This window comes from Cherax quadricarinatus, chromosome 58, assembly GCF_038502225.1.
Source record: "Cherax quadricarinatus isolate ZL_2023a chromosome 58, ASM3850222v1, whole genome shotgun sequence".
Lineage (NCBI taxonomy): Eukaryota > Metazoa > Arthropoda > Malacostraca > Decapoda > Parastacidae > Cherax > Cherax quadricarinatus.
The window spans coordinates 10365908-10391054 of record NC_091349.1 but is presented as its reverse complement, the minus strand read 5'-3'; the positions used below and the strand labels follow the sequence as shown (position 1 = coordinate 10391054).

General features: G+C 44.2%; 1 protein-coding gene across 2 annotated transcripts in view; it reads right to left on the bottom strand.

Moving 5' to 3' along the window:
- The window catches only part of Utx (Utx histone demethylase), an 806852-nt gene that overhangs the window by 415048 nt on the left and 366657 nt on the right, over positions 1 to 25147 (bottom strand). For both annotated transcript variants that reach the window (XM_053790164.2, XM_053790163.2), the window contains exon 3: positions 24079 to 24190. In XM_053790164.2, coding sequence (XP_053646139.1) covers positions 24079 to 24190 — 112 coding nt within the window. The remainder of the gene's footprint in view (positions 1 to 24078; positions 24191 to 25147) is intronic.

The window sequence follows — 25147 nt, the reverse complement described above, 5'->3', positions numbered from 1 at the left end:
ATTGCCATGAAAACACATGTACATTGCCATGAAAATACATGTACATTGTCATGAAAATACATGTGCAAGGTCATGAAAGCTAGTCATGGTGAGGGAGACGACCACACAGAGTAAAGCTTAACAGGCAAGAAATTACAAATATCGCGCAAGGAGAAGGATCTTGGAGACATCATCACACACAACATATCACTAAAGGTGATATGCGAGAATAGATAATCTCAGAACATCCTTCACAAACCTTAAAAAAAAATCTTTTAGGATTCTCCAGATGACATGTTGGGCCTACCATGGAGTATGTAGCACCAGCATGGAGCCCTCACCTGGTCAAACATGTACAGGTTTAGAGCTTTCCTTAGATATACCTTCAATGAGTTCCGAGAGTTTTTCTACTCCCGGAGCCCAGCCATGAGCCAGGCTCGTCTGGTGTTTGCCTAGCCAACCAGGCTGTTGCTCCTGATGGTCCACTGACCCACATATCCATCACAGCCTGGGTAATCTGGCATAATCTTTAATGGCTACTGCGTCTTATGAACTGCTGCAACGTTTTTTGAAGCTCATACTGTGTAGATGCAATTCTGGGAGATTCTTAGCAATAACTTGGGAATGCATCCTCTAGTTGGCTTAAAACTTTTAACTTGATTTTAGATTATGTATGTTTTAATGGGCCGATTTTAGATTATGTACGTTTTAATGGGTAAGTTTTATTAAACGAACTGGTTTCTGTGAATTGGTTGGAGAATATTTCTTCTGATAGGAAATAAGTCATAGTTTTTAATTTATAGGCTCTATTATAGGTTAAATCTGCATATTTTTTGTGCCTATAACAAGACCACTGACAAAATGCATGTCAAGTACCTAAAACATAAAGAAAGCTTCCTTAAACCTTAAAAGATAATCATTCTTTCTTACTTAGATAAAAGTTTGAATTGATTTTAAACTATTTAGGTTCCATTTTACATGGAAGAAATTTGGAAAATTGAAATTCTGCTTCTCATGTGATAACTTCTGAGTGCTTCATTAAACTGACTTCACCCATTAATGCCCATAACTTGATCATGTAACTTCTGAGAAACGTCAAACTTAACGTGCTGCTGTATTTTAGTACACTGATCTCTCTGAGAAAACAAGAGAATGTCTCTTCAGTTTGGCTTCAAACCTGGTGTTTCTTAATGGAAGGTTTGAATTAGTTTTGAGCTGTGTTGATAATTTTCAATTTTTAATGATGAAATTTAGCAATTAGTTTCCCTGTGATAACTTGTGAATATCTTTGCTGATCAGTTTCAAACCTTCCACGATAACATTTAACTGCATTAGAAACTTATACCGCACTCTGCCCTATTTCAGTGTAGTGTGGCTCAGGGGGCTGGGGTTATGCAATACGGGGCTACCTTTCTTAGACTGCGCAGTAACTGAAATATATCGAAATTCACGAAATCGTAATAACATGATTACAAACAAATCAGGGAACGGGTGGGGTTTTGAACCCATGGCCAGTCTTTGAGTTACTTCCGTCTGGTATGTTTTAGTTTCTGCTTTATGAAGGTAATTTCTTTTTCAGTGCTGCTTATTTTTCCTGGCTTGTGGTAGTCACACACACACACACACACACACACACACACACACACACACACACACACACACACACACACACTGCCGACGTACTGAATTTTACTAAATAATATAAATATTAATAAATAGTTGAGAATGAAGAACAAGTGTGCGAGAGAGGGAGAAGATGGAGGGTATGAGGGAGAGAGAGATGAGGATCGACGCAGTGAGGGAGAAGATGGAGGGTATGAGGGAGAGAGAGATGAGGATCGACGCAGTGAGGGAGAAGATGGAGGGTATGAGGGAAAGAGAGATAAGGATCGAGGCAGTGAGGGAGAAGATGGAGGGTATGAGGGAGAGAGAGATAAGGATCGAGGCAGTGAGGGAGAAGATGGAGGGTATGAGGGAGAGAGAGATAAGGATCAAGGCAGTGAGGGAGAAGATGGAGGGTATGAGGGAGAGAGAGATAAGGATCGAGGCAGTGAGGGAGAAGACTAGTAAGAAAATGAGAGTACATGGGAGACAGAGGGTTGGGGAAGGTGGAGTGTTGATCCATGATATGTAAAATCTGCACCTTTATCCCCCCTTTACCCCGTCCCCTAACACTCCTCCCACTCCGTTCCTAACACTCCTCCCACTCCGTTCCTAACACTCCTCCCACTGCCACAACTCCCCCCAAACACCCCTCCCACTAACATCACTCCCCCTTAACACCCCTCCCACTAACACCACTGTCCCCTAACAACCCTCCTACTGCCACCACTCCCCCTTAACACCGCTCCCACTGCCAACACTCCCACTGCCACCACTTCCCCCTAATACCCCTCCCACTGCCACCACTCCCCCATAACACCCCTCCCACTGCCACCCCTCCCACTGCCACCCCTCCCACTGCCACCACTCCCCATAACACCCCTCCCACTGACACCACTCCCCATAGCACCCCTCCCATGGCCACCACTCCCCCCTAACACTCCTCCCACTGACACCACTCCCCCCTAACACCCTTCCCACTAACACCATTTCACCATAACACCCCTCCCATTGCCACCACTCCCCCTAACACCCCTCCCACCCACTGCCACCACTCCCCCCTAACACCCCTCTCACTTCCACCACTCCCCCCTAACACCATTTCCCCCTAACACCCCTCCCACTGCCACCACTCCTCCCTAACACCCCTCCCACTGCCACCACTCCTCCCTAACATCCCTTCCACTCCCACCACTCCCCCTAACATTCCTCCCACTGCCACCACTCCCCCCTAACGCCCCCTCCCAGTCACCACTCCCCCCTAGCAACCCTCCCACACACCCCTAACACCCCTCCCACTGCCACTACTCCTTAACACCCTTCCCACTGCCACAACTTTCCCCTAACACCATTCCCACTTCCACCACTCCTCTCCCCCCCCTACATCAACTCCTCCCCAGCTCTGCCCTGGGTGTCAGTGGAGTGTTGTAGTGGTATCCTGGATACTTATTTCGCCAGGGTGGTGGCTGATATCCATGATATGTCTTATGACAATATTCTGACCATCACTCCCCCCTCACTCACCACGACTCTCCTCACTCACTATCACTTCCCCTCACTCACCACTACTCCCCTCACTCACCTCCACTCCCCCCTCATCATCATTCCTCCCTCACTCACCTCCACTTCCCCTCTCACTACCATCAACGTGTCATTCAACATACAAGGGTCATTACCACCTGTGTGATCACGTATATCATGATACTCTCACACCTTGACACACTCTTACACCTTCACACACACACACACACACACACACACACACACACACACACACACACACACACACACACACACACACACACACACACACACTTAAAAAAGGCTTGGAGACCAGCCTTTTTTCAAGTCTACAAGCTTGAAGACCAGTCCTCAAGTCTACAAGCTTGGAGACCAGTCTTTTTTCAAGTCTACAAGCTTGAAGATCAGTCCTCAAGTCTACAAGCTTGGAGACCAGTCTTTTTTCAAGTCTACAAGCTTGAAGATCAGTCCTCAAGTCTACAAGCTTGAAGACCAGTCCTCAAGTCTACAAGCTTGGAGACCAGTCTTTTTCAAGTCTCCAAGCGAAACGTCGTCATAAACAAAATTTTCATCCTGTTTACATGTCTTTATTATGCTAATTAGTCAGTATTTTATACCTATAACTTCCACTTTAGTAAATCTTTACAAGGACCAAAATAATAAAAATTCTCGCAATAAAAGCATATTGTGTAATTGTGTTGTTTCTGCAATACTGTGCAGCAGTACGGTGCTGTATCCAGCAGTAACACTGCTAATGATGATGCAATACTGTTAATGATATTGCAACACTGTTAATGACACATCAACACTGTTAATGACACTGAAACACTGTTAATAATAATAATGCAATGTTAGCCAGAATCGGACCTTCTATATCTGATGAGTGAGTGTTGCGGGGAGTCCAAGTGGTGACACAGCCACCACAACAAGACCCGTCAGGAATATCTGCAGGAATTGGTTCAGTTTCCTCTTGAAAGCTTCTGTCTTTGTTTCGGCAATATGTATTTCCTATATCTGCTGGTAACAGGATAAATCCCGTGGCTTGGTTGGTAGCGTACTCAGCCCACATACTGAGAGTTCGTGGTTCGATCCCCGGCATGGGTGGGGTGGAAACGTTGGGTGTTTCCTTACACCTGCTTCCCCTGCTCACCTAGCAGTAAGTAGGTACCTGGGTGTTAGTCGACTGTTGTGGGCAGCATCCCAGTGAGGGTGGCAGTATACCTTAAATAGGTTTGATATGAGCTGAAGTAGGATAACAGCTCTTAGCCTGTAACATTGATCTGTACATAAAATAAAGGTCTTGAGCCACGTACGTTGATACAGTGTTCTTTAATGGCGTCTATGGAGCCGTCTATATTTCACTACGTCTATACTATATTTCCTCCAGTGTCTTACTTCAGTAAGTCATAGTATAGTGTAGACTGGGGATCAGAACATCCATCTACAGGTAACTCACTCTCTCCTCCGTTCCGGTCAGCACAATCCCAGTGTTTTAATTAAGATTTTCTCAGTTTACCTGGAGAGAGTTCCGGGGGTCAACGCCCCCGCGGCCCGGTCTGAGACCAGGCCTCCTGGTGGATCAGAGCCTGACAGTAGTTTAAATGTTTTCCTGACTGTTTGCGGGCAGTATACGATCTTTATATATTAACAGTTCTGACGTGATAATATGGATGGGGAGGAGAGAGGAGGGAGGGACAGAGGAAAGAATGGAAAGAAACAAAGTGAGAGGGGAAAAGTAGATGGATTGCAGGAGGGGAGGGAGGGAGGGAGGGAGAGGTGCTTAAAAGAGTATTAAACCTCGCTCTCAAGTGCTTGTCGCCATTTAAATACCATTCTGCACAACGTTGACCGTGGGGCTTAACCTTTCATTCTTGTATACATTCTCATTCTCTCTCTCTCTCTCTCTCTCTCTCTCTCTCTCTCTCTCTCTCTTAACTAGCATATAGAAATAGAATGGAATAACCTTAACGTCAATTCCCTGACAATCGAGCTAATTTTCCGAGGCACAAAAGCTGCTTATCCAGCGTGTGTAACTTCTCATTTTTCTTACACAACACAGCTATGATCGTTGTGTCCTCTCCTTATTTTTATATTTGCCATAATTAATTTTAAATTTTGAAATAGTCGTCGCACTTACAAAATTCTCCTGGAGGTCATTCCACTCACCAGTTACTGTCTGAACTCACTAGTCTGTACTTGCTGGGGGTCTAAACCTGATTCTTCCGTCCAGTCTTGTAACTATAGATACTGCGGTGGCTGCACGATCAGAGAAAGATATCCCCGTGTTTCCAACCCCAGTACACTGTGCCTCAAGGCAAATCAAAAGAGGTTTTCATACGGCATCACATGGAAACTAATATTCCAATTTCAATAAAACTGGCAAATTAGGGCATAAACAGACCATTTTTTTTTTTTGCTAAGAAAACACCAGCCTTGAAGCTAAACGGAAGAGGCATTCTCTTATTATCTCAGACCAATATCCTAAAATACACCAGTACAATAAGTTGAAAGCCACTGAGAAACTGCATTATCAACTTATCAGCACTGAAGGATTAAACCTACTCGGATGTGACACTCAGTAATAATCGCATAAAAAGCACTATCGCAATTTTTCAAATTTCTTACCCTCCCCCCCCCATCCTCGGTAGGAGACGATAACTGTCTCCCACCGAGGCAGAGTGACCCGAAAAAGAAACACTTTCCCCATTATTCACACTATCACTTTTGCTAGAGGAGTGCAGGCATTGTATTTCCCACCTCTAGGACTCAAGCCCGGCTAACCGGTTTCCCTGAATCCCTTCACAAAATATTACCCTGCTGATATTCCAACAGCTCGTCAGGTCCCAAAAAACATTCGTCTCTACCTACTCCTGTCTAATGCGCTCATACATGTCTGCTGTATGTCTAAGCACCTTTACCACGAAAACTCCTTTACCTCCAGGTAGGTAGGTAAACCCCTCCCCTCCATCCTTTCCTAGGATGAGCCCTACCCTGCCTTCGCTCCACCCAAGATTTATACGCCCTTAAGTCATCCTATCTTGCTCCTTCCTCTCTAAATGACCAAACCATCTCAACAACCCCTCTTCAGCCATCTGAATAATACTTTTCGTAACTCTACACCTCCTCCTAATTTTCCACACTTCGAATTCTCTGCATAATATTTATGCCACACATTGACCTTAGATACGACATTTCCACTACCTCCAGCCGCCTCCTCGCTGCAATATTCACAAACCATGCTTCACGCACATATAAGAATGTTAGTACCACAATACTATCATATATTTCCTTCTCTGCCTCCATGGATAACGTTCTTTGTCTCCAAAGATACCTCAGTGCACCACCCACCTTTTCCCCTTTATCAATTTTATGGTTTACCTCGTCCTTCATACGTCCATTCGTTGACACGTGCACTCCCAGATATCTGAACGTTCACATTCACTTCTTCCATACTCCCTCCCTCCAATCTTATATTCAATTTTTCCTTCCTTAACTTGTTTGATACCCTCATCACCTCACTCTTATCTACGTTCATCCAATACCTCCAGTCAGTACCTCACCACTCACCCTCTCGTTATTACAGTCAATCAGCTACTCACCACTCTCTGATTAGCACAGTCAGTCCCTTAGCCAGGAGTCAATTACACTGACTCCAGGCTGAGGGACTGATTGCCTCAAACTCCTGGATTTCACCATTCTTCATTGTATTGGACTATTGAAACCACTGTGTAGTGAAACGTTTCCACAATAAACTGTTGCACATGTGTCTAATTTATCAACTTGTTGGTTCTCCCAACCATTAATCTGTATTTGTAACCTTTCACTTAATAGCAGTACACACTAATACGAACCGTTCTCACAATCTATATAATGAACATCTAGTTACCAATTATCTGTGCTACCGAGGTGTATACTCCGAGGCAAGATATTACCTGCTTAATGACAGGTTATTATACATATATATATATATATATATATATATATATATATATATATATATATATATATATATATATATATATATATATATATATATATATATATATAGTTTTTGCATTAAAGTGGCCTTACTTATTCCACAGCAATTTTAAGCAAATCAAATTTAACTGATGCAGCGGTACACAAAATAAAAAAAAACTGACGTACTGTAATGCGTAACAAAAGGGTTTAATAAGCTAACAGCCACTTGCTGGATCATTATTGCAGTTTGTTGTAGTCACCGTGTTTGCGTTATCCAGCTTACCACTGCGTCATCTACCAACAGCGAGGTGAATGACTCTCCCTTATATATCCATTACATATAACACGAATAATATACCTGTCACAGGTTTCCAGGGTTGTGCCCATGTAGCCCAGCCACGCAGCTCGGCCGGCGTCGAGTCTCAGCTCCTAGCCTTGCATCTTCAATCACAACGTCAGCATTATTAGTTAATGCTCTTCGACAGTCTCGCACGATCCAAACATGCAACACAGGGAAGGTGTGGGGCTAGGAGTGTTGGATGAGGAAGGTATTGGATGAGAACCGTGTTCGATAAGGAGGGTGTGGGGTAAGGAGGGTGTGGGGTTAGGAAAGTGTTGGATGAGAAGGTTGTTGGGTGAGAGGTGCCGCGGGCTACGACGGTAGAACCCACGACACGGATGACAAGTGTTTGAGAGGGAGTACTAGATAAGGGAGAAGAAAGAACATATGGGGTTAGGAATATATCCCTAGTCATAGGCCAGGTCAGGGGTTAAATCCCCAGGTGTAGGCTCACCAACCAATCCCAACAAAAACCTGACACAACAACCCGGAAAAAGTTGGTGGCGCAGGCGGGTCATTCTTCAACATCCCTGAGAGAGAGAGAGAGAGAGAGAGAGAGAGAGAGAGAGAGAGAGAGAGAGAGAGAGAGAGAGAGCCACCACCGATTGGAATGCTCTTCTCCAAGGGAATGTTGACAACCAAGTGAAAGCCTTCACTGGACACATCCTTAACCTACAACAAGAACTCATTCCTCACCGGCAATATGTGACATAAGAACATAAGAAAGACGGAACACTGCAACAGGCCTACTGACCCATGCGGAGCAGACCCATGTCCCCCCCCCGGATTAGACCAATGACACCCCCCCCCGGATTAGCCGAATGACCCACCCAGTATGGTCATCTCAACTCAAGGATGGAGCACTGTACCAGACCCAGCAGTACAAGCTAGTCAGGTCCAACTCACACCCACCCACACCCACTCATGTATTTATCTAACCTATTTTTAAAACTACACAACGTTTTAGCCTGAATAACTGTACTCGGGTGTTTGTTCCACTCATCCACAACTCTGTTACCAAACCAGTGCTTTCCTATATCCTTTCTGAATCTGAATTTTTCCAACTTGAAACCATTGCTGCGAGTCCTGTCTTGGCTGGAAATTTTCACCACGCTATTTACATCCCCTTTATTTATTCCTGTTTTCCATTTATACACCTCAATCATATCCCCCCTAATTCTACCCCTTTCGAGAGAGTGCAGATTCAGGGCCCTCAGTCTACCCTCATAGGGAAGATTTCTGATACACGGGATCATCTTTGTCATCCTCCTCTGTACGTTTTCCAGAGCATTTATATCCATTCTGTAATACGGTGACCAGAACTGAGCAGCATAGTCTAAATGAGGCCTAACCAAGGATATATAGAGTTGAAGAACAACCTGAGGACTTCTATTACCTATACTTCTAGATATGAAGCCAAGAATTCTGTTAGCTTTATTGCGAACACTGTTGTCTTGGTTTCAGATTACTGCTAACCAGAACTCCTAAATCCTTTTCGCAATCAGTAGTATTAAGATCTACATCATTTAGTTTATATGTGGCATGGTTATTTTCCTGTCCAACATTTAGAACTTTGCATTTGTCAATATTAAACTGCATCTGCCACTTCTCCGACCATTGCATCAGTCTATTCAAATCATCCTGGAGTGCTCTAGTGTCCTCATTAGAATGAATTGGACGGCCTATTTTGGTGTCATCAGCAAATTTGCTTATCTCGCTATTTATTCCCTCATCTATGTCGTTTATGTAAATTGTGAACAACAACGGGCCCAACACTGACCCCTGAGGAACACCGCTTGTGACGTGCCCCCATTCTGATTTCTCCCCATTTATGTAAACTCTCTGCTGTCTATTTGTCAGCCATGCCTCTACCCAGGAAAAAATTTCTCCTATTCCGTGTGCCTTAAGTTTCCTCAATAGCCTTACTGATGTCCATATACACAATATCATATTCAATACCATGATCTACCTCCTCAAACACCTTAGTGAAAAAAGTTAGTAAATTCGTAAGACAGGAACGCCCCTTTGTAAAACCGTGTTGAGATTCATTAATCAATCTGTGCCTGTCAAGATGGCTACGAATTGCTTCGGCAATTATTGATTCCATAAATTTTCCCACTATGGAGGTAAGGCTTATTGGTCTATAGTTCGAAGCCAAGGACCTGTCACCTGCCTTGTAAATAGGTATTACATTTACCATTTTCCACTTATCAGGCACTATGCCAGTTTGTAGTGATATGTTAAAAAGATTAGCCAAAGGTATGCTAAGTTCCTCTTTACATTCCTTTAACACCCTTGCAAACAGTTCATCAGGGCCTGGGGATTTGTTAGGTTTTAGTTTCTCCATTTGTCTGAGGATCATGTCACTAGTTACCGCAATCGTACATAGTTCATTATCATCCTGTTCTACGTAATCTATTATTTCAGGAATATCGCTAGTATTTTCCTGGGTGAAAACTGAGAGGAAATAGGTAATTAGAATTTCACACATATCCTTATTACTGTCAGTGATCTGACCAAAGTTACTCTTAAGTGGGCCAATCTTGTCCCTAATCTTACTTCTGTATACCTGAAAGAACCCTTTTGGGTTAGTCTTTGAATCCCTTGCGACCTTAGCCTCATAATCCCTTTTTGCTTTTCTTATTCCTTTCTTTATTTCTCTCATTAATTGAATATATTGATTTCTTAACTGCCCATCCCCTCTTTTGATACGTCTATATATGCCTCTCTTTTGACCAATGAGATGTTTTAATCTATTGTTCATCCATTTGGGATCATTTTTGTTAGATCTAATTTCCCTACTCGGAGCAAAAGTTGTCTGGGCAGCTAGAACTATGCTCCGAAAAACGTCATATTGGCAACCAAGATCACCTACCTGACCCATAGTCAGGACATCCCAATTTAGCTCACCCAGGTAATTTTTCAGTCCCATGAAGTTGGCCAAGCGAAAATCTGGGACAGAGATTTGATTGCAGTTATTTGGGTAATTCCATGATATATTAAAACTAAGTGATTTGTGATCACTTTCCCCAAGCTCATCATTAACCTCAAGATTATTAATTAGTGAATCTTTGTTGGCAAGAACCAAGTCAAGCAGATTGTTTCCTCTAGTTGGTTCTGTCACAACCTGTTCTAAAAAGCAATCCTGAACCGTATCAAGAAAGTCACTAGACTCAAAATTTCCTGTTATATTGTTCCAATCAATTTGTCTAAAGTTAAAATCTCCCATTATCACAACATTTTCACATCTAGATGCCTTATGAATTTCGTCCCATAACAGCTTACTGCCTTCCCTATCAAGGTTTGGGGGCCTATAAATCACACCCAAAATTAATTTGTCATTGTCAAAGTACCACACTTGGATCCACTTCGAGGACAGCGTGAAACAAGCTTTTATGCCACAAGACGGGCAGAAAGCAGCAACTTCACTCTGGCTGTACCCTTCTCCAGAACATCACTCCATCTGAGATCATATATACCCAGGATGACTCAAGTATGGAACACATTCGTACAGCATAATGATGTCAACGAGATAACGTCAGTTGATCATATGAAAATGCTGGCCCACAGAGGGCTCCAACTTCATCCTGTTCCCTACTTGTATGTCTCATAATAAAAATGCTTTCAAATGAGCTGATGTAGGTAACAGCTCTTAGCTTATCAAAAAGTTAGGAATCCTTAACCTGTAAATAGCTTGTCAATAAAACTAGGGATCCTTAACCTTGTCAAACCCTGTGTAAAAAAAAAAGAGAGAGAGAGAGAGAGAGAGAGAGAGAGAGAGAGAGAGAGAGAGAGAGAGAGAGAGAGAGAGAGAGAGAGAGAGAGAGAGAGAGAGAGAGAGGAGGGAAGAGAGAGGAGAGAGAATAATAATCTCATATTTTACACAACAATACCGACTTTACTATTTACGTTCTTTACCTTGGCATGTAATGTTGTATATATTGGTAGGTGGCTTTGTTGGCCAGTTAGAAGGACGACAGAAGGTAGTACACGTCACTCTTGGTGCCAAGGTGAACGCTGTATTAAGATGCCTCAAGCCGGGCTACAATGTGAAGTGTGATGTTCTCAATGGCACTTTCTCCATCAGCCCTAAATGGCACTTGCCGAATGCCGATGGGACTTGCCCCTACCAACACCAGGCACCCCCAGTCTTGTACCGTAGTGATCCCGGGTACCACCAAGGTATTTTACTAACAAATGTCATTGTACTCTTGTCCTCTCCACATTTGTATTGTTGTATTTTTAACACATGGTTCATGTCTCACCTAGTTAGGGTGACCTACAAAGCAGAGTGACACAGTGTCAACATCCGTGGTCCAAGACTATTTAACTTGTTAACAACAGAGAGAAGAAATACTGCTGGAACAAAGGTACTAGCTTTTAAGAGGAAACTGCAGGTGCGTGATCAGCCTGGTTGTGATGGCTATGTGGGCCTGTGAGCTTCTAGCGCCAACAGTCTGGTTGACCATCTGGTCAAGAGGGAAGGGTAACCTCAGTGTGGGCTGCTAGGGCAGAACAACACTCGAAACCAGTCACAAGTGTCATACATAGGTCAAGATGACACGACGAAGAAAATATATTGACCATCACTTGCTCCCTAGCACGAAACCACCGCATTAATACCTTCATTACTGTTGCAATTAATATTATCATTACTTAATCTTGTATATCATTACTTCCATATGCCTGTTATTCACTCTATTCTAAATTACCTTGTATGAAATTTATTCAAGTGTATCGGGATTATTATTATTCACAACTTTCATTGCCTCTCTCTCTCTCTCTCTCTCTCTCTCTCTCTCTCTCTCTCTCTCTCTCTCTCTCTCTCTCTCTCACTTGTTTACTGACGCTATTTTTGTTGCGCTCTTTAAAGTGCTTCCAAACTGCATTATCCACATGTTTCACTTATTTTTTTAATTTTTTACTCATTCCACTATCACCACTGCTGACATCATACTACTACCACGAGCCACAAACTACACCTACAACATGAGCCACAAACTACACCTACAACACGAGCCACAAACTACACCTACAACACGAGCCACAAACTACACCTACAACATGAGCCACAAACTACAGCTACAACATGAGCCACAAACTACACCTACAACATGAGCCACAAACTACAGCTACAACATGAGCCACAAACTACAGCTACAACACGAGCCACAAACTACACCTACAACATGAGCCACAAACTACACCTACAACATGAGCCACAAACTACACCTACAACATGAGCCACAAACTACACCTACAACACGAGCCACAAACTACACCTACAACATGAGCCACAAACTACAGCTACAACATGAGCCACAAACTACAGCAACAACATGAGCCACAAACTACACCTACAACATGAGCCACAAACTACACCTACAACACGAGCCACAAACTACACCTACAACATGAGCCACAAACTACACCTACAACATGAGCCACAAACTACACCTACAACACGAGCCACAAACTACACCTACAACATGAGCCACAAACTACACCTACAACACGAGCCACAAACTACACCTACAACACGAGCCACAAACTACAGCTACAACATGAGCCACAAACTACAGCTACAACATGAGCCACAAACTACACCTACAACATGAGCCACAAACTACACCTACAACATGAGCCACAAACTACACCTACAACATGAGCCACAAACTACACCTACAACATGAGCCACAAACTACACCTACAACACGAGCCACAAACTACAGCTACAACATGAGCCACAAACTACAGCTACAACATGAGCCACAAACTACACCTACAACATGAGCCACAAACTACAGCTACAACATGAGCCACAAACTACAGCTACAACATGAACCACAAACTACACCTACAACACGAGCCACAAACTACACCTACAACATGAGCCACAAACTACACCTACAACATGAGCCACAAACTACACCTACAACATGAGCCACAAACTACACCTACAACACGAGCCACAAACTACAGCTACAACATGAGCCACAAACTACAGCAACAACATGAGCCACAAACTACACCTACAACATGAGCCACAAACTACAGCTACAACATGAGCCACAAACTACAGCTACAACATGAGCCACAAACTACACCTACAACATGAGCCACAAACTACAGCTACAACATGAGCCACAAACTACAGCTACAACATGAACCACAAACTACACCTACAACACGAGCCACAAACTACACCTACAACATGAGCCACAAACTACACCTACAACATGAGCCAAACTACACCTACAACATGAGCCACAAACTACAGCTACAACATGAGCCACAAACTACACCTACAACATGAGCCACAAACTACACCTACAACATGAGCCACAAACTACCTACAACATGATCCACAATCTACACCTACAACATGAGCCACAAACTACACCTACAACATGAGCCACAAACTACACCTACAACATGAGCCACAAACTACACCTACAACATGAGCCACAAACTACACCTACAACATGAGCCACAAACTACACCTACAACATGAGCCACAAACTACACCTACAACATGAGCCACAAACTATAGCTACAACATGAGCCACAAACTACTACAACATGAGCCACAAACTACACCTACAACATGAGCCACAAACTACACCTACAACATGAGCCACAAACTACACCTACAACATGAGCCACAAACTACACCTACAACATGAGCCACAAACTACACCTACAACATGAGCCACAAACTACACCTACAACATGAGCCACAAACTACACCTACAACATGAGCCACAAACTACACCTACAACATGAGCCACAAACTACACCTACAACATGAGCCACAAACTACACCTACAACATGAGCCACAAACTACACCTACAACATGAGCCACAAACTACACCTACAACATGAGCCACAAACTACACCTACAACATGAGCCACAAACTACACCTACAACATGAGCCACAAACTACACCTACAACATGAGCCACAAACTACACCTACAACATGAGCCACAAACTACACCTACAACATGAGCCACAAACTACACCTACAACATGAGCCACAAACTACACCTACAACACGAGCCACAAACTACACCTACAACATGAGCCACAAACTACACCTACAACATGAGCCACAAACTACACCTACAACATGAGCCACAAACTACACCTACAACATGAGCCACAAACTACACCTACAACATGAGCCACAAACTACAGCCACAAACTACACCTACAACTACACAAACTACAGCTACATGAGCCACAAACTACACCTACATGAGCCACAAACTACAGCTACAACACGAGCCACAAACTACACCTACAACATGAGCCACAAACTACACCTACAACATGAGCCACAAACTACACCTACAACATGAGCCACAAACTACACCTACAACATGAGCCACAAACTACAGCTACAACATGAGCCACAAACTACAGCTACAACACGAGCCACAAACTACACCTACAACATGAGCCACAAACTACACCTACAACATGAGCCACAAACTACACCTACAACATGAGCCACAAACTACACCTACAACATGAGCCACAAACTACACCTACAACATGAGCCACAAACTACACCTACAACATGAGCCACAAACTACAGCTACAACATGAGCCACAAACTACACCTACAACATGAGCCACAAACTACAGCTACAACATGAGCCACAAACTACACCTACAACATGAGCCACAAACTACACCTACAACATGAGCCACAAACTACAGCTACAACATGAGCCACAAACTACACCTACATGAGCCACAAACTACACCTACAACATGAGCCACAAACTACACCTACATGAGCCACAAACTACACCTACAACATGAGCCACAAACTACACCTACAACATGAGCCACAAACTACACCTACAACATGAGCCACAAACTACACCTACATGAGCCACAAACTACACCTACAACATGAGCCACAAACTACACCTACATGAGCCACAAACTACACCTACAACATGAGCCACAAACTACACCTACAACATGAGCCACAAACTACACCTACATGAGCCACAAACTACACCTACAACATGAGCCACAAACTACACCTACAACATAAACCACAAACTACACCTACATGAGCCACAAACTACACCTACAACATGAGCCACAAACTACACCAACATGAGCCACAAACTACACCAACATGAGCCACAAACTACACCAACATGAGCCACAAACTACACCTACAACATGAGCCACAAACTACACTTACAACATGAGCCACAAACTACAGCTACAACACGAGCCACAAACTACACCTACATGAGCCACAAACTACACCTACAACATGAGCCACAAACTACAGCTTCAACATGAGCCACAAACTACACCTACAACATGAGCCACAAACTACACCTACAACATGAGCCACAAACTACACCTACAACATGAGCCACAAACTACAGCTACAACATGAGCCACAAACTACACCTACAACACGAGCCACAAACTACAGCTACAACATGAGCCACAAACTACACCTACAACATGAGCCACAAACTACAGCTACAACATGAGCCACAAACTACACCTACATGAGCCACAAACTACACCTACAACATGAGCCACAAACTACACCTACATGAGCCACAAACTACACCTACAACATGAGCCACAAACTACACCTACAACATGAGCCACAAACTACACCTACAACATAAACCACAAACTACACCTACATGAGCCACAAACTACACCTACAACATGAGCCACAAACTACACCTACAACATAAACCACAAACTACACCTACATGAGCCACAAACTACACCTACAACATGAGCCACAAACTACACCTACATAAACCACAAACTACACCAACATGAGCCACAAACTACACCTACAACATGAGCCACAAACTACAGCTACAACATGAGCCACAAACTACACCTACAACATGAGCCACCAACTACACCTACAACATGAGCCACAAACTACACCTACAACACGAGCCACAAACTACACCTACAACATGAGCCACAAACTACACCTACAACATGAGCCACAAACTACACCTACAACATGAGCCACAAACACCTACAACATGAGCCACAAACTACACCTACAACATGAGCCACAAACTACACCTACAACACGAGCCACAAACTACACCTACAACATGAGCCACAAACTACACCTACAACATGAGCCACAAACTACACCTACAACATGAGCCACAAACTACACCTACAACATGAGCCACAAACTACACCTACAACATGAGCCACAAACTACACCTACAACATGAGCCACAAACTACACCTACAACATGAGCCACAAACTACACCTACAACATGAGCCACAAACTACACCTACAACATGAGCCACAAACTACACCTACAACATGAGCCACAAACTACAGCTACAACATGAGCCACAAACTACACCTACAACATGAGCCACAAACTACAGCTACAACATGAGCCACAAACTACACCTACAACACGAGCCACAAACTACAGCTACAACATGAGCCACAAACTACACCTACAACACGAGCCACAAACTACACCTACAACATGAGCCACAAACTACACCTACAACATGAGCCACAAACTACACCTACATGAGCCACAAACTACACCTACAACATGAGCCACAAACTACACCTACAACATGAGCCACAAACTACACCTACAACATGAGCCACAAACTACACCTACAACATGAGCCACAAACTACACCTACAACATGAGCCACAAACTACACCTACAACACGAGCCACAAACTACAGCTACAACATGAGCCACAAACTACACCTACAACATGAGCCACAAACTACAGCTACAACATGAGCCACAAACTACACCAACATGAGCCACAAACTACACCTACAACATGAGCCACAAACTACACCTACAACATGAGCCACAAACTACACCAACATGAGCCACAAACTACAGCTACAACATGAGCCACAAACTACACCTACAACATGAGCCACAAACTACACCAACATGAGCCACAAACTACACCTACAACATGAGCCACAAACTACACCTACAACATGAGCCACAAACTACACCTACAACATGAGCCACAAACTACAGCTACAACATGAGCCACAAACTACAGCTACAACATGAGCCACAAACTACACCAACATGAGCCACATACTGCCTCCTGCCATGTTTGTACCTTGTAACATTACACACTGTTCATGTACTTGCTTTATATGTAGCTATACAATATAATGTGTATACAATAATTGTATAGAGGACCTGCGATATATACACCGAGAGGATTATGTTTCTCAGTTTACATCCACTGAGTGTTTATTTTAATCCCTATTATAGGGATATACTTTAATCCCTTTTTAGTATTAATGTTTACTGGTGGTGGAAGCTGATATACAACCTTCATGACCCTCGTGTAGTCCACAGGTTTTAAGCACAATTAACCAACCTACGGTATCTGTACAGACGATGTATACTGACTCAGTGATGGTTCGGGGGTCGTCGCCCCCACGTCCCAGTCTCACAACTGACCTGGTTGATGGCCTGATCAGTCAGGCCATTGGTGCTGGCTGCAAACTGTCTAACATGAGACCAACAGCCCGGTTGAGAAATGATTTGAAGGAACTAGCTTTATCCTCAAAGAAATTACTTTTCCCACTAAAGAAATCATGAAAATCAATAAACAGAACAGGATAATTTATTCACTTTAAATAATTGCTTGTAATAAACCCAAGTCCAGTTCCGGAAATTCACTCAGTTTAAAATCAAGACGACTCAAAATGCCTCATATTCGTTCTCATTTCGAAGATAAGATCAAACACGACTTACAGACATCACCTCAGAGACAAGTACTGCGCCACCATCAACACAGTAACTTCAACATAAACAGGTGCGACATCCGCAGCCGACTATAATTACAAAGGCAACTTTATTCCATCGCGAGAAGCTATAATCAGCGCGTGAAGCAACCGTGAGAAGAATATAATGAAAAGAAAGAGACATTAACGTCACTCTTGCTTGACTTCCTTAACTGTTGTTGTTCTTTGTCCCTCTTCCTCACTGTTGTTACTTAGCGACATGTGGGTGCTGGATTGTAGCTTCTGATTACTGGATACACGTTAGTGATCTCTGGATGGCTACTACAAGATTGTTATAAATGACTACTGCCTAACAGTCAGTGATCAGTTACATTTACGACTTTCATTCCCTCCCTCGTATCTTGCCCTGAGTACTGAGTTTCTTTATTTCCCCTTCCTTTCCTCTCATTCTCCTTCCTCTGCCTCCTCCCGTGTCATCAGATGGGCGTGGTCCAGCCGAGAAAGAGCGGGCAGAGATAATTGAAGACGTTGACGCCCAACTTTCATGCACAATGACCACCATTCACCTCTCTTGGTCTAGCTGTGACAATATCATCAACACAGCCAGAGAACATACTACACCAAACTTTACAAAATCACGACCCCGTAGCTCCTCCACCCTTGTTGGAGGCAATTTCTCCACAGTACAACTATGCAGAACTGATAAATTAAATGGTAAAACAACACAAAAGACACTTGATATAACTGAAAATTAAGTGAACAGAGGAGATCACATGGAAAATAAGTAAAAATAAAAGCACAAAGTTTAACAAGACAGTAAGACACAAGAAAGCTGGAGAGTTGACTGGACCGTTGCCCAGTGGTAAGAAGTAGCGCCTCTCATCACCGAGGTCCGGGAACAGAATGCCAGGACCTAAACAAAAACAGCCTATGGTTTAACAAGTAAGACAAGTCGGAAAATAAAATACAAAGGTCAAAGAGCCCATGGTTTAACAAGAAAGTCAGATAACGACGTTGGCCAAGACAACGAAGTTGATGACGCCGCCTTCATCGTCGGCGACACATCTCTTTCACATTTACACGTCTCTAATTATACTCCTCTTCCACTAATAACACAACACGTCTAACATGCTACTGTGTCCTCAAGTAACACTCACCAACATTTTCGCAACACATCACGCCATGACGTACGTCAGTCACTAATTCCTGTACTCAAGTCAATTTTTCTAGCCACTGGAGCATGAAGCAATAGTGGAAGGAGCAATCAAGGGAGGGTGTACCTCATGGTCTTCATATACTGGTGTTCAGGTGGTCACAAGCGCACGCACCAGCGCACATTCACCGAGCATATCACCGGATCATATCGTCCATATAACTTCAGTCGTATATGCAAGTTAACCTAAGAACTTCCTTCAGGAACCTCAACAAAGATTGATATAGGACACTATAAATAGTTTGGGTTAGGACCATCCTAGGGGATGCGGCGAGCCCACAGTTGATCTTGTAAAGAGATAAGAGATGTTAAGGTTTGCTACAAGATTACCTTTGCTATACCTTTCATGAGCTTCGAGTCTTATTACTCTCGTAGCCCAGCCATGGGCTGCTGGAGGTCCGCTGCCTCACATATTCATCACAGCCTGGTTGATCTGGCACCTGGTGAAGATACTTGTCCAGTTTTCTCCTGAAGACTTCTACATTTGTTCCAGGAACTGAAAGGACGAGACTACAAGGAGACTTAGCGAGCTTCACCCAGCAGGTAACTCATGACCACCTTAAGAAATATTTCTTGAAATATGATATAAAATGAACCAGATGACGAGATGGTAGAAGTAAACACCACAGCTTTAATAACAGGTACGATCAGGCCCTCTATACCAGATATCAATTAAGTCGATAGTAAAAAAGGGAAGAAACCTGGTGACCTTGACACAACTAAGTGACACTTGTGTGAGCACACTTGCACAAGCACGCACGTACACACGCACGTACACACACACACACACACACACACACACACACACACACACACACACACACACACACACACACACACACACACACACACACACACATACACATACACACACTAAACAAAGGCGGCAGTATGACATGAGGGCTCTGCTCCTTAGCTAAAAACCACCACTCACAAACACACATACTAAACCTTATAAGAATAAGAAAGCTGACAACATACACGACACACCAGCTAGACTGAACGGCAGCTTTCACGTGTGACGGAAAAAATAAAAAATGGTTTAAATAATTCAGAGGGACATAATGCTTTTCAGGGAAAGACATGAGAGCTTAACTGGGATGTTACTGAATACAGCTGTGTACGTACACAGGCACATACACACAGCCGACTGAAGGTTAAGAGGTGGGATCAAGAGCTGGAGCTCCATACACGTTTTGTCCTCCATCAATACTTTCCTTCCTGTCACGGTGAAATAAAAGAGCGGAAGTAATGTTATGCCATATTATCGTTATTATCACAATCTTCGACTTCCTTCTCACCCTCCCCCTCCTCCCCCTTCCCTGCTTTTCATTTTCGACTGTTTCTCCATTCCTTCTGATCCTCCTCCTCTCTTTCTCGTCGTTGTCAGTAAGACACTGTACAAGAGCTTCACTTGGTATCAGCACTAAGTGAAGGAAGGTCATACATACTGCTGGACAAGAAGAGGTAGCTAGCACACAACTAGTGATATACCTACACACTTGGTACCCAGCACACCACCAGTGATGTACCTACATACCTGGTACCTAGCACACTACCAGTGATACCTACACACCAGGTACCCAGCACACTACTAGTGATATACCCATACACCAGGTACCCAGCACACCACCCGTGATATACCTACACACTTGATACCAGCACACCATTAGTGATATACCAACACACCACCAGTGATACTTACACACCAGGTACCCAGAACACCACTAGTCATATACCCATACACCAGGTACCCAGCACACCACCAGTGATATACCCACACACCAGGTACCCAGCACACCACCAGTGATATACCCACACACCAGGTACCCAGCACACCACCAGTGATATACCCACACACCAGGTACCCAGCACACCACCAGTGATATACCCACACACCAGTTACCCAGCACACCACCAGTGATACCTATATACATGGTACCCAGCACACCACCAGTGATATACCCACACACCAGGTACCCAGCACACCACCAGTGATATACCCACACACCAGGTACCCAGCACACCACCAGTGATACCTACATATATGGTATCAGCACAAAAACAGTGATACCTACATACATGGCACCCAGCACACCACCAGTGATACCTACATACATGGCACCCAGCACACCACCAGTGATACCTACATACATGGCACCCTGTATGGCACCAGAAATATACCCAGAATGGAACAATCATCATGAACAACCCTTCAAGATATGACTAGGTAGGTAGAGTACACTCACCACGTACAGGTAGAGTACACTCAACACGTACAGGTAGAATACACTCACCACGTACAGGTAGAGTACACTCACCACGTACAGGTAGAGTACACTCACCACGTACAGGTAGAGTACACTCACCACGTACAGGTAGAGTACTCACCACGTACAGGTAGAGTACACTCACCATGTACAGGTAGAGTACACTCACCACGTACAGGTAGAGTACACTCATCACGGACAGGTAGAGTACACTCACCACGTACAGGTAGAGTACACCCACCACGTACAGGTAGAGTACACTCACCGCGTACAGGTAAGTACACTCACCACGTACAGGTACACTCACCACGTACAGGTAGAGTACACTCATCACGGACAGGTAGAGTACACTCACCACGTACAGGTAGAGTACACTCATCACGTACAGGTAGGGTACAAACACCACGTACAGGTAGGGTGCACTCACCACGTACAAGTAGGGTACACTCACCACGTACAGGTAGGATACGCTCACTACGTACAGGTAGGGTACACTCACCACGTACAGGTAGGGTACACTCACCACGTACAGGTAGGGTACACTCACCACGTACATGTAGGGTACACTCACCACGTACAGGTAGGGTACAATCACCACGTACAGGTAGGGTACACTCACCACGTACAGGTAGGGTACACTCACCACGTACAGGTAGGGTACACTCACCACGTACAGGTAGGGTACGATCACCACGTACAGGTAGGGTACACTCACCATGTACAAGTAGGCTACACTCACCACGTATAGGTAGGGTACACTCACCACGTACAGGTAGGGTACACTCACCACGTACAGGTAGGGTACATTCACCACGTACAGGTAGGGTACACTCACCACGTACAGGTAGGGTACACTCACCACGTACAGGTAGGGTACACTCACCACGCACATGTAGGGTACAATCACCATGTACAGGTGGGGTACACTCACCACGTACAGGTGGGGTACACTCACCACGCACAAGTAGGGTACACTCACCATGTACAGGTAGGGTACACTCACCACGTACAGGTAGGGTACTCACCACGTACAGGTAGGGTACACTCACCACGTACAGGTAGGGTACACTCACCACGTACAGGTAGGGTACACTCACCACGTACAGGTAGGGTACATTCACCACGTACAGGTAGGGTACACTCACCACGTACAGGTAGGGTACACTCACCACGTACAGGTAGGGTACACTCACCACGCACATGTAGGGTACAATCACCATGTACAGGTGGGGTACACTCACCACGTACAGGTGGGGTACACTCACCACGCACAAGTAGGGTACACTCACCATGTACAGGTAGGGTACACTCACCACGTACAGGTAGGGTACTCACTACGTACAGGTAGGGTACACTCACCACGTACAGGTAGGGTACACTCACCACGTACAGGTAGGGTACACTCACCACGTACAGGTAGGGTACACTCACCACGTACAGGTAGGGTACAATCACCACGTACAGGTGGGGTACACTCACCACGTACAGGTGGGGTACACTCACCACGTACAAGTAGGGTACACTCACCATGTACAGGTAGGGTACACTCACCACGTACAGGTAGGGTACTCACCACGTACAGGTAGGGAACACTCACCACGTACAGGTAGGGTACACTCACCACGTACAGGTAGGATACTCACCACGTACAGGTAGGGTACACTCACCACGTACAGGTAGGGTACACTCACCACGTACAGGTAGGGTACACTCACCACGTACAGGTAGGGTACACTCACCACGTACAGGTAGGTTACACTCACCACGTACAAGTAGGGTACACTCACCACGTACAGGTAGAGTACACTCACCAGGTACAAGTAGGGTACACTCACCACGTACAGGTAGGGTACACTCACCACGTACAGGTAGGTTACACTCACTACGTACAAGTAGGGTACACTCACCATGTACAGGTAGAGTACACTCACCACGTACAAGTAGGGTACACTCACCATGTACAGGTAGGGTACACTCACCAGGTACAAGTAGGGTACACTCACCATGTACAGGTAGGGTACACTCACCACGTACAGGTAGGATACTCACCACGTACAGGTAGGGTACACTCACCACGTACAGGTAGGGTACACTCACCACGTACAGGTAGGGTACACTCACCACGTACAGGTAGGGTACACTCACCATGTACAGGTAGGGTACACTCACCATGTACAGGTAGGGTACACTCACCATGTACAGGTAGGGTACACTCACCATGTACAGGTAGGGTACACTCACCATGTACAGGTAGGGTACACTCACCACGTACAGGTAGGGTACACCTACCGCGTGCACAGTTGACAAGAAGTCCCTTGTCTTTACCCCTTCCTCCCTGTCTTCCCTCCCACTTCCATCTTCCCTTCAGACGTGAGAACTTGAGTAGGAAAGCGAAGTACTCACCACTGGAAGGCGTTGAAGTGGAAATAGACTAGTCCCTGGCCGTAGAGGAAGGCAGCGTCCTTCCAGTAATCGTTGGTACGCAGGTTGTAGAACTTCTGGTACGCTGACATCGCTGAAAAAATGCAAAAGCCTCTATAAATATGCAGACGTATATTTGCCAATACCAAAACAAACATGAAAATCCACTTCAATAAAAGACAAAAAAAAAAAATGGAGGAAGATAAAAGAAGTGTTTTCCAGTGAGCAATGGAGAACATGACGTTCAATGGTGATAAGTTCCTTCCAACTTAGATATGTAAAAAAAATCAATGAAGAACTCAAAAAATAACACTGTATACAAAAACCAAGATGATCATCAAATAGAATGAAAGGAACAGTGTGAAAAACCTGGGAGTAATTATTGGTTGACTTTTTTTCAAAGAACACAGTAAGGCAAATAACATGACAGCCAAAAAAAAAAAAAAAGTGACGGGGTGGATAATGAGTACTATCAAAATTAGGGAAATGGTGGCAATGGTGACATTATTCAGATCGCTTGTGCTTTCTCTTTAAAGTATTATTCAGTGTTCAGGGTCTCTTTCAGGGCAGCGAAGAAATCAGAGGTGGAACAAATACAGAGATTATTTACAGCTCGCATAGGGACAATAAAAAATTTAAATTACTGGGAACGCCTTAAAGTCTTAAATATGTACTCAGTGAAGCGAAGGAGACAGATACATGATAATATATACGTGGTAAGCGCTTGAGGGCTTGGTCCCAAATCTGCTATAACAACATACTGGAGTCAGAGATATGGGAAGAAGTATAAAATAAACCCTGTGACAAGTAGAGGCGTCGTGGACACAATGAGGATCCCGGACTATTCAACACCTTACCAAAATATATCAAAAACACTGCCTGGACAAGTGTATTAGTTCTCAAGAGGAAATTGGACAAGTATCTCCAACAAGTGTCGAATCAACCAGTGTGTGATGGATATGTGGGCCAGCGGGTAGCCAGCGTCAACAACCCTGTTGACCAGACAAGACCGGCCTAGGACCGGGCTGCGAGAGTAGAAAAGCTCTCGAAA